Source organism: Pongo pygmaeus, chromosome 4, assembly GCF_028885625.2.
Source record: "Pongo pygmaeus isolate AG05252 chromosome 4, NHGRI_mPonPyg2-v2.0_pri, whole genome shotgun sequence".
Classification (NCBI taxonomy): domain Eukaryota; kingdom Metazoa; phylum Chordata; class Mammalia; order Primates; family Hominidae; genus Pongo; species Pongo pygmaeus.
Genome location: NC_072377.2, coordinates 117,765,001 through 117,777,300, shown reverse-complemented (window position 1 = coordinate 117,777,300; position 12,300 = coordinate 117,765,001). Strand labels below are relative to the sequence as shown.

The 12,300-nt window shown below is 32.4% G+C and overlaps 1 protein-coding gene across 3 annotated transcripts in view; it reads right to left on the bottom strand.

Annotated features, from left to right (window-relative positions):
- YTHDC2 (YTH N6-methyladenosine RNA binding protein C2) overlaps positions 1-12,300 on the bottom strand; it is an 82,438-nt gene that overhangs the window by 34,493 nt on the left and 35,645 nt on the right. For all 3 annotated transcript variants that reach the window (XR_010126433.1, XM_054488734.2, XM_054488735.2), the window contains 7 exons: positions 11,248-11,374; positions 10,903-10,968; positions 6,542-6,720; positions 6,215-6,311; positions 6,047-6,134; positions 5,879-5,959; positions 3,781-3,863 (listed from right to left, as the gene is read on the bottom strand). Coding sequence is in view for 2 of the 3 variants with exons in the window: in XM_054488734.2 (XP_054344709.1) it covers positions 3,781-3,863; positions 5,879-5,959; positions 6,047-6,134; positions 6,215-6,311; positions 6,542-6,720; positions 10,903-10,968; positions 11,248-11,374 (721 nt within the window). In the remaining variant the exon portion in view is untranslated. The remainder of the gene's footprint in view (positions 1-3,780; positions 3,864-5,878; positions 5,960-6,046; positions 6,135-6,214; positions 6,312-6,541; positions 6,721-10,902; positions 10,969-11,247; positions 11,375-12,300) is intronic.

Here is a 12,300-nt window from a genome sequence, read left to right as displayed (position 1 = left end):
AAAAACTGTTGCCATGACCTCCAGTCTGCTTTTGCTTTGACTGAACCACTTCTACCTCTTGGTAGTCACTGTTTTGATTGTTCTTTGTGTTCAGGATCATACTGGTAAAGCCATGGTTCATCTTCTGTTACAATTCTTCCAAGAAATGCTTCAGGACCTTTATTCCAATTATTTAAAATTTCCATTGAAAGCTCTGCTCTTGTCTGCAGTTGATCTAGAAGCAATGGTTTTGGCACCCATCAAGTGGAAAGTCCGCTCAATTTTTAATTTTTCAGTCAGAATTGGGTAACCTGAACCAACTGTGATATCTATAGTGTTGGCTATTTTTGTGCTGTTAATTGTTGGTCCTCTTCAACTAGGGCACAAATGAGATTTTTTTCCTCACAAACTGACATGGATGGTCTGCTGCTATGGGCTTTATCTTTAACATCATCTCGTCCCTTCTTAAAATGAGTTATCCATTTGTAAACTGCTGATTTCTTCAGGGCACTGTCACCATAAATGTGATATTTGCTCTTCCTTCAATTTTAGAAGAATTCGTGTTGCTCTGATAGGGGCTTTTTTCAAACTGATGTCTTATCTTTCTTAGTGCCTCAAATGAGATCCTGTTCAGATATGTTATAACAAGTTAATATGATTTTGGTGCAAAAAAATTTTGAACTCCATGCATAATTTTTTTCATAAGATGCATTTTCCATAAAGTTTTTGAAGACCCCTTATACTTCCCTACACTATACCCTTCAGCCTCTGACTTATCTCCAGGCTCCTCTAAGAGATTTCTATATTTGCCTAGTCCTTAAATGTTTATGGTCCTCTGAGATTGAACCCTCAGCCATCTGCTCTTCTTACACTACCCTCTCCTCTGAAGTAACTTTAATTATATTCATAACCTCAATTTCCATCTGTATTATATCTTCTTATCCTAATTCTAGGCCTATACTTGAGAAACTTCTTAGACAGCTCTACTTAGATTTTCTTTTTTTTTTTTTTTTTTGAGACGGAGTCTTGCTCTGTCACCCAGGCTGGAGTGCAATGGTGTGGTCTTGGCTCAATGCAGCCTCTGCCTCCCAGGTTCAAGCGATTCTCCTGCTTCAGCCTCCTGAGTAGCTGGGATTATAGGTGCCGACCCCCACGCCCAGCTAATTTTTGTATTTTTATTAGAGACAGGGTTTCACCATGTTGGCCAGGCTGGTCTCAAACTCCTGACCTTGTGATCTGCCCGCCTCAGCCTCCCAATCCACTTGGATTTTCTACAGGCAACTCAAACTCAAAATAACCAAAAATTAATTATTCTCCCCAGTGAAAACACTCTTCCAATTTTCCCTATCTGACTATGGCACTACTGTTCAATTTTTTAAGACAGAAACCTGGATGACATCCTTAACTCCACTCTCTTCCTTACCCCTCACCCCCTACATACACAATCAATCACCAACGTTACTTTCTTTAGTATTTCTTGAATTAATTATCTATTTATTTTTATTTCCACCACCACTAAAACAATCCAGACTACTTTCATCTCTCCCTTATTATAGGAAAGTACTAATGAAGGAGCCTCCTATTGAGTCCTCCTACCATCATTTTTGTCCCTGCCAATCCATTCTTCAGAGAGCTGAAAGGATACTATACTCATGTCATCCCACTGTTTATTTTTTTAAAAAAGAGAGAAAACTCAAAATGGTCCTTAAGAACTTCTCCCCAACTTTCAGCTCATTTTTCACTATTCTCTAAATTCTATCCAAACATCCTCCCTATTCACTCTTGCCTTTAGGCAAATAAGTATACCTGGTTATACTTTCCCTCTGCCTTTTAGAAATGCCTTTCCACAACTCCCCCTTTATTCACAATTTTCTCAGATTCAATCTTAACAACTCTGGAAACATCCAGCTGTAGCACAAATAACACTGTATTAAAATTGCTTAATTTACTGGACTCCCATATGGACTGCAACATTTGCCCTACCTCCAGCTTTACCTATCAGGCTATGGTTTATTTATCACTGTATCCGTAACATGTGCACAGGGAAGACTTTTGATAAACATTTGTTGAAAAATGGCAATGAAAATTTTTGCAGTTCTGGCCTTCATCTCCAATAATATACTATTTGTTATTTTATTTTTTTTGAGACAATGTCTGGCTCTGTCGCTCAGGCTGGAGTTGAGTGGTATGATCACAGCTCACGGCAGCTGCAGCCTCAAACTCCTAGGATCAAATGATCCTCCCACCTTAGCCTCCCAAGTAGCTAGGCCCACAGGCCTGTGCCACCACACCTAGCTGATTTTTTAATTTTTTGTAGAGACAAGGTCTCACTATGATGCCCAGGCTAGTCTCAGACTCTTAGACTCAAGCGATCCTTCCACCTCAGTCTCCCAAAGTGCTGGGATTACAAGCATGAGCCACTACACCCAGACTTACCCGCAATAATATACTATTAATAGCATAGACGTCCAGCTTAATGTATGAAGCCACTATTGGTCATAAGAAAACAACTGACATAACAACAAAGCCCTCATGGGCATTCTATGAAGTTACAAAGTAAAGAAATAATGCATATGAGTCTTCGGTGTATGAGGCATTCTTTGAAAGTCAGCATTTCATGTTTTCTTGCTAATTATAATAAAATGCAAGATAAAGATTTACTGAAAATGATACTTTTTAATGTTATCTTTTGAAAATTAAAAAGTAACCCAAACATAGTAAAATAACCAAATTACAAAAAAAAAATTGTTTCCTTACTCCAAGAACCCCACAAATCCTCCTTCTCAGAGTTAATAACCATTCATTGTTTTTTAATGTTTCTCCCAGACTTCTCGATGCATTTGTGTCAAAATACATACACAAACACACATATATTTTTCTTACCACAAAAGACTACTAGATGCATGTTCTGTATCCTTTCAATTAACAATGCATCCTGAAAACTCATTCCACATAAGAACACATAGATCTACATTTTTCCTTTTAACAGCTACCTAGAAAGCCACTGTGTGGCTATAATTTATTTAATCACTTCAGTATTGATGGACACCACACTGTTCCCAGACTTTACATTATTATAAACAATGCTTCAAAGAACAGTCTTAAACATACATCTTTGCACACGTGTGCAAGCATACTCAGGATAAATTATGACAAGTGGAATCTATGGTGAAAGAGTAGATTTGGATAAATAGTTTCAAATTGCACTCTGGAGAAGTCACACCAATCTATACTCCCATCAGTAAAATATGAAAGACTATTGGCCCATGTTTTTCCTCTATGTTGTACATACTGTTAAACATTTTCATCAATGCCCATCTGAGAGTCAAAAAATAATATCTCATTAATTTGCATTTATTTTGATACATATTAGGTAGTATATGTGAGGTTAATGTATTAGTAGGACATGCATATTTTTTATTTTGGTAAATTGCCTATTTGTGCCCTTTATCCATTTTAACTGGATTATTGGTCTTTAGTTGATTTCAAAGAGCTTTTTTATATAATAAGGAAATTAGCTCTTTGTCCTATACTGCATATGTTTAGAATTTTTGGTTTTGTTTTTTAAGCTTCTTACATCTGAATGTACATTTAACTAGGCAAAAGTTTTTAATTTTAACATAACCTACATTCAACTTTTAGAGAAGTATTAAAATGGCTTGCTTTGCAAAAATAATATAAAAATTTTAACATGAAAACTATTATTTTATTGAACATGGAATATATGATAAATGTGTAATGCATATAAAAATGTTTCCATTTTACAGGCAATTGAATGAATATACATTAAATATACATTACCTGCCTTTCCGCTGTATGGCACTAGCTTTGGAAATCCATACCATTTTTAACATTGTAACAAAATTCAGAGCATCAAAGGATTTCTGTAATATTTAAACCATCTTTATGTTAGAATATAAAAGGTATTTAAAAGGTAATAGCAAGAATGTTATCAACATATTTTAACATGCCAAAAGTTTAATTCAAAGTCCTCTCTTGATTAAATAATTGAAACAGCAGTACTGATTTTTAATAAACCCTGATTTTCTGGTTACAAACATACTAAGAAAAAAGGATTTAAAAACTAAACTCAGAAGAGCGTAAAACTTCCCCATTCTGTGCTCTGCTATTTGTTGCTCTCTCCCACAGCTGGATAATGGCAGCCAGTTCTCATAAGACATCAAGATTGGAGAGAACTGATCTATTCCCTTGAGGTCGTTTTTCTATCAGATTTGCATCATTGTGGAGAATAAGAAGATCAAGGAAAGACATTTTCTGAAATACTTTTCAGGGACCTAACCTTGTGGAGTAAGAATAACAATCAATAATCTTATCCCAAAGAGATATATTTTTAACCACTTCCACTTTACCTCCTGCTGAGCTACGAACAAAGTTAGCCTTTCCCGAACGTTACAATGAAGAAAGTAAAAAAGAACCATTGTTACCCACATACTTATTCAAATAACCTACAGTGAAAATTTATTGTAGAGAAATATTTTGAAGAAATACAAGCCTAACTAGAACATGTATTTCAGTCACTCGGTACTTATACTTTCCCTTTCATAAAATAACTGCATAGAGCAAATAAAAATGTTTGCATAATAGTTTATAAAATTTTTAGAAAACAGCTTATTTAGTTATTAATATAACATTACATTTGTCAATTTTGTATGTTAAATAACTTTTGACACTACCCATGTTTTAAATTTCAGTTACTTAATAAATAAATAACACCTAAAGGAACTTTCTAAAATATTCAAAACCCACTTTATCCACTTTAGGTAATTTTAGGGCAATAAAACCTGAATTTTCATTGGCTCACCATTAAGATTTTTAGTGATAATACTTATTAATATACTATTATATAAAAATAAAATTTATCCCACCTTTATTCAATTATAATGCATATAGCCAATTTTTACAATAAAATTTTATTTTCTATAAAATATTCCTTAAAATTACATTGAAAACATAAGGCAATTACTTTTTTCACATTAAAAATGATCATTTACATCCACTAAATAGACATAATTTGCTCTCCACACATGAATAATATGTCTTCCCTTGAAAAATCAATAATTTTTACTACTTTCACTTTTTCAGCAATGTTATCTACCAAAAGTTAGGAACATGGACAACTGCTGGGCATTCCAGTACTAAAAGGAAATAAACGGCTTTTTTTTTTTATAACAAAGGTTAGCTAACTGTTTTTGAAAAGGACTTTCAAATGGTAAATATTTTAGGCTTTGAGAGGGTCTCTGTTACAAATACTTCAATCTGCCTTGCAGTGTGAAGGCAGCAACCACAGAGAAAAGGTAAAAGTAGACTAGCTGAGTTTCAGTGTTAAGCTTTTTTTTACAAAAGCAAGTGTTAAGTCCAATTTAGCTGCTGGTTATCCCATGGTTTATCTATTTCTTTGCTTTCTTTCAGCATGGTTCTCTTGAACTGAGTATCTTTTGAACACCTGCACTAAAGATTTAACAGTGAACAAGGACATAATCTATGTCCATATGTAGAAGGAAAACATAAAAAATATGTAATCAAATTCCCATACTGTGTGACAACATTTTCACTATAACTAACCAAACCCTTTACTTTCTTCCTAGCATTTGGTGAGCAGAGCTACATTTTTGTATACTTTGTTAAAATAACAAAAATTGATTCTATATACTGAATTATTTAAGGCAGAATATTTAGTAAAATCAATATTTAGTATATTAAATTTATCTAGAACCAGACATTTTTCTTAAATTCTGCTTATAAAAGCAAGTGCTGGTCCAAGCTGTCTTGAGTAGAGGTAAAATTAAGAGAAAAATAACTAAATAATAAATAAAAGTATTTGTTGAAGTAGAACTTAATCTTCTTCATTTAAGTAAAACTACAACTTACCCATACATACCTCTTTCACCTTACCAGAATCAATAACAAAGACAACATCATTGACTGTGATGCTGGTTTCAGCAATATTGGTGGAAAGAATCTGCAACAAGATATTACTTTAAAGTTAATATAAAAACAGAAAAAATAACTAATAAAAGTGTTAAAAAGAAGATTTTATGAAGCTTACTATTTTTCGAACACCTGCAGGTGGGTTTTTTAATACTTTCTTTTGATCGGATGTTTGCATATTTGAATGAAGCATAAAGACTTGATATCTGTTGACAATTGAAAGAGAAAATATACTATAGGACCTGTCTGTTATTTTAAGCAACAGATATAAGGCTTTAGCTCCTACCTATGTGTATTGTCAGCAAACCGCTTGTCATCAAACAGGATGCGATCTCTCAGTCCAACAATTTCGTCATATCCAGGCAGAAAAATTAGTACTGCACCTTGGAGAAGAATGACTTTTTAACATTAAATCTCATTGTGAATCAGAGGCAATCAACAGAATTATAAAAATCTGTATCACATGTTTTCAAGTACTGGTAAACTATCATAGGATGACACGAGATTATTCACTTATTACTATCAGTGCAATTATATAAAAATTTGTACACTTAAACTATTAATTCTTAAAGTATATATTTTGCTCCAGTTCTTTCAGACAACACTTATTTACCAGCATCACAACTATGGCAGATATTGTATAGAAGATGCATGATCAAATCCAAGTCTACTTTTTCATCATCGAAACTATGATGATAAGCTTTCAGGAGCTCTCTGTCTTCAGCACTGAGGTCACTTCCATTTGTTTGAACCAGAGAACTTTCATCCAGATTTCCAAATTCCAGTGAAGCACTAAAAAAAAAAAAAAAAAAAAAAAAAAAAAGACAAAGTCAATTTCCATTAAAAAAAGTAATCCTTATGTCCTTCTAATTTCCAATATTCCCTAAGGAAGGTAAGGTAAGTGACACTTAATGTCCTAGCTATAATATGATTCATGTTTTGATTTCAAGCACATTATTCAAAGTAAAATTTGGCAATGAATGCTTTTAGAAAAGCACAATCTGAAGGCATTTCTCCAAAGTAAATATACAAATGGCCTATAAGCACATGAAAAGATGTTCAACATCATTAGCTGTCAGGGAAATGCAAATCAAAACCACAATGAAATACCACTTCACACCCACTAAGATGACTACAATCAAAAAGACAGACAATAACAAGTGTTGGAGAGGGTGTGGAGAAATTTAAACCCTCATGCATTGCTGGTGGAAATGTAAAATGGTAAAGCTGCTTTGGAAAACAATGTGGCAGTTCTTCAAAAGGTTAAACATAGAGTTACCATATGCCCCAGCAATTCCACTCCTAGGTGTATATATAAGAGAAATGAAAAAAATATATCCACATAAAAATTTGTACACAAATATTCATAGCAGTATTATTCATAGTCAGAAAGTGAAAACAACCTAAGTGTTCATCAATTGACAAATATACAAACAAATCTTGGTATATCCATAGAATATGTATTAGTCATAAAAATAGTGCTACAACATGGATATTTTATGCTAACTGAAAAAAGCCAATCACAAAAACCACATATCACATGATTTCATTTATATAAAACGTTCAAAATAGACAAATCTATAGAAACTGGAAGTAGATTAGTGGTTGGTCTAGAGCTGGAGGAGGCCTAGGAGAGTTGGGGGGGGGAATAGGGAGAGATACCTAATGGGTACACGTTTCTTTTTGCGGTGATGAAACTGGTCTAAAATTGATTGTGGTGATGATTGCATAAGTCTGTGAACATATGAAAAACCATTGAACTGGTCACCTAAATGGGTGAATTATATGGTATATTAATTATATCTCAATAAAACTGTTAAAACCCACAAACTTTCAGCTATCATTTATATTTTCTTAATAGGTTGTATCTAATTGTTTACTATTATAAACAATATTCTGATGTATAGTTCACATTTTTAAAACACTCAATAGGTACCAACTTAACATGACTGTTAATTAGAAAATTCTATGCTAAAAGCAAGTTGATTATGCTATTTCCAAAAGTAAGAATCAACATAAATTACTGAAATAAATGTCTTGCTTCTTCATCTTACATGTAAAAATGTAAACTATTGCTATCACTAGCAATTATCAACAGAATTTCTCAGAAGTTCAACTAAATCCAATCTCTCTTAAAGAATATAGCAGAAAAATAACATAAGATTGTTTTCAATGGGAAAAATATTAAACTTCTACAACTTAATAATTGGCTCTTGTAAATTTTTTTTATACTTTAAGTTCTGGGATACATGTGCAGAACGTGCAGGTTTGTTACATAGGTATACACGTGCCATGGTGGTTTGCTGCACCCATCAACCCTTCATTTACATTAGGTATTTCTCCTAATGCTATCCCTCCCCTATCCCCCAAACCCTCAAGAGGCCCTGGTGTGTGATGTTCCCCTCCCTGTGTCCATGTGTTCTCAGCTCTTGTAAATTTTAAGATCTACTTTAAAACACTGCAAGTTTATTGTTTTTTAATTTTTAACACATAAATGAAGAAGACATTATATTCTGTTTAAAGCTATAACCTTTGGATATAAATTATCAATAATCCAGTAAACATAATAATATGTTCAATTTTAAATACCTGAAATTTATAATTGATAATATCATGATCTATCAAATAAAAAGAAAGCCCAGTTAGCCAGGATAATTAAAATATTATCCAGATAAACGCTTTACCTGGTAACCTGTAGTATCTAGTGAGCTTTACTTAACACCATAAGAATGTCTGGAACATTCAAAGTGTTAACAATAAAAGGACTGCAAGTTCTGGGTGCTATTATTGAAATGACAACTAAACCTACCATATCAGAAATAGCATTTAAACCTACCAAGAATTTTGAGACTCAATGTCACAACTAATTTCAAATGTCTGAGACTACATTTCCAATTTTACATCTATAAAATTAAGTACAAAAACCCAGGTCAAATAAAACATTTTATATGTTCTTGAATAACAGATACTTTAATATATTTTCACTTCAGGCTCCACTGTTTTCTTTTTTGAGTCTCTAAAGGTTGAAAACAGAAGCTTTCAATGTATTATAAAATATACTATATATTCAAAATGTTCTTTAAATATCTAATCTGAAAGCTTCATAATTTATTTAAATATCTAATCTAAATTTATCTAAAATTTCTATCTAAAAGACAATTAATTTTATACGATTCCCTTGTGATTTTTCTTTTTTTGCTAAATCAAAGCAATACATATACATAGTGGTAATAAATGGTTTTATAGAAGTTATAACAAAAACTCCTAGTCACACTGCTTAGGACTATTCTATTGTTTTAGCCATTTCTTTTAGTATTTGCTGTCATATTTCTAAGCAACACTAATTTTCTGCTATTTATTGTTTTAACAATGTAGTCATTATCTGCGAACCTCCAACTAATGAAAAATGAGGTTACCACTTCCACTTCCCTACACTTTCCACCCACATCAGTTCCTACAATTTTTGTTAAATCTTCATTCAGCCTTTACTTTACTATGACTGGTAAACATTTACTACTTAGCCTAATAATATACTATGATTATACCTCCTAATACTATACTATGATTATACCTCCTTTCTTGTGTAACTTTTTGTTTTTCCTAGGGTAACAACTGTCTAATTTTTATTTGCTTAGTTTTCTGTGATCTGATAGTAATTCTTCCCAAATTATCTAACAGATTCATAAAGCTTTTTAATATGATTGAGAATACCAGGTAAATTTTTCCCCCCCAGAGACCTCTCTCTAGAGCCCCACATCTTCTGTTCCTATGCAATCAGGTTTACTAGACACAGATGTCATCAAAACAATCCTCTGTACCAGCATCCTGAGCATTCCTTTCACCTGTCCCCTGTGCTGTACCTGCCCGGTTTTACCCGTTTTTTTTTTCTCCCCCATTTTTTGTTTTTGTTTTTACTTCTTTTTTGTGAAGCACATTCTCCAACAGTTTCCTAATAAAGGAGTACACAGGAAGCAAATTTTCTCATGTTTTTCCTACAATTTTCCTACTCTGTAAGCAATTTTCTAAACTTTATCTTGTAACTTTTTTTCTATCATATTTTTAATTTACAAGAATTATTTATTCATTCATTCAACAAACATTCACTGCACATCTACTACATCTAGTTGCTATTCTTGAACAAGCAGACAATAAGCTTACTACATTCTAGCAGGGAGAAGAGATAGACAATAAACCAATAAAACAGTGAACAAGCAAATTATATAGTGTATCAGAGGGTGGTAGGGCTTCTGGAGAAAAAAAGAATACGTAGAACAGGTTAAAGAGGATGGACATTGCATGGGGGGTAGATTGTAATATCAGATAGGGCAAATTTGGGTAGACCTCATGAAGACAAAATCTGAACAAAGATTTGTGTTCTGTTCCTGTTTGATAGCATACTGTTTTTATTTCATGAATGCAATATCTTTTATTACAGTTTTGTATTCTAAGTTTTCTCTTTGATAACTAATTTTTTTTTTACTGCTTCACTCAAAGGCCACTGAATGAGCCTCTAAGGAGTTCCAAAGCTAAAACGAGTGTTTCTCATTGGCACTGTGAGTTTTCTTAGTTCTGCTAAGTCAATCAATCAGCTATCTATCATCCCAAAATTAACATCTTCTATCAGTTGCCCTGTCCTCTTCCATTCTCTTTGACTTTGGTTTACACCTTTTAAATTTCTTTATATTGCTTCATTGTCATTTTAGTGAGGTTTTGAGAAATGTAAAAGGTTTGAGAAAATGCAGAGATACTTACGTTGTATCTACCATGTTTAATTGGAAATCCCTCTTCTGATTTCTTAAAACAAGACAAATATTATACCATGGTAGATCAGACAGAAAATTTCCTTAGAATCACAAAAAAAAATCTCTGGATAAAAGACTATAAATGGTCTACATTTGTATAGTCCATAATTTATATGGTGAAGCTCTTTTTTAAAAGAAAGTAGAATTAATTTAAAATAGTATAAAGTTTTACCTGTAAGATTCCAGAAGATCCACAATTTCAGTCTGCCCAAAGTGTTTAGCCCAATCCAATGCCATCCTGCCAAAATTCAAAGGATATATGTCATCAAAATTGTAAAACTGTTCGTGACAAGCCTGGGAAACATCAATACCCTGTCTTTTCAAAAAATTTTTTAAATAAAAAATAAGATAAATTATAGTTAAAAAACAAGTCATTCAAAATTAGTAACCCATTAAAACAGAAATTCACCAGCAATTATTATACAAGTTTTTAATACAAAGATAAACATAAGAAATCAAAAAAAGATATGTGTAGCTGTACAAACATATATGAAGAATCAATGTAGTTTAAAATTACCAGCCATTTGATGCTTTACTATGGACATTGGCTCCCATACTGATTAACTGTTCTACTTGACTTGCAAAGCCACGTCCTGCAGCAACCATCAGAGCTGTTGCACTGGTTTCACTATGTCTGTAATCAACTAAAAAAAGGAAAAGATAAATAAAACTTAAATTTCCAAACTACTTCAAACCATTTTCACTCTTTAAAAAATCTGAAATAGCAGAACTGAGTTTCAGGATAATTAGCCTGAGAGTTGCTCCTTAACTACATAATGACAGCACTATATAACTCTTAACTTAGATCACCTACAGCAATCTGTTATGATATGTCTAGTGTAAACAGAATAAAGACTGTCAGTTGGAAGGTAGGAGAAGGAAAGATCAATGTTAAACTGTTTTAAGCTCATCTATATTATTTCAACAGAAAAGGAAAGCTATTAACTTGCATAACCTTAAATAATCTTCCTAAATCTAGATATTACCTTGTTCACCAAATGACAAGATATAATTAAATAATTTAAAAGTTAATTTTCAGCAGTAACTAGTAATGAAGACTTAAAAGCTTCAAATGCAAAATTTGAGACAATGTTTTGTTGTTATTTTACTTTGCTTTTAATCCCCCATTCAAGGCTATTTTATAAGACATTTAATGGGATTAACAGTGACAGAAAGTTTATTTCCCATAAAACCCTTACATTAGAAAAATAATTAAAGTTCTATTGAAGTTTCTTCCTAGAATATATTTCTCAAGCAATTCAATATAATTGCTTAGCACTAATTTGCTTAAATTACAAAATTGGCAATTTCAGAAAGATTTCATTTAAAAAAACCCTCAATAGTAAAATTTAACTACAAAAGGAAAATTTTAATCTTTCAAATACAGTATGTATACCCAATTATCTTCTATTTAATAAACACTCTGAAACATGGTATCCATTATCAATATAAATCAGCGTTCTTTTAAAGTGGGGCAGAGACAAGAAAATTGCCTCAGGCTTTCTTTTTAAGACTATTTTTTTAGAACAAGTTTTAGGTTCACAGCAAAACTGAGAGGAAAATAAAAGTA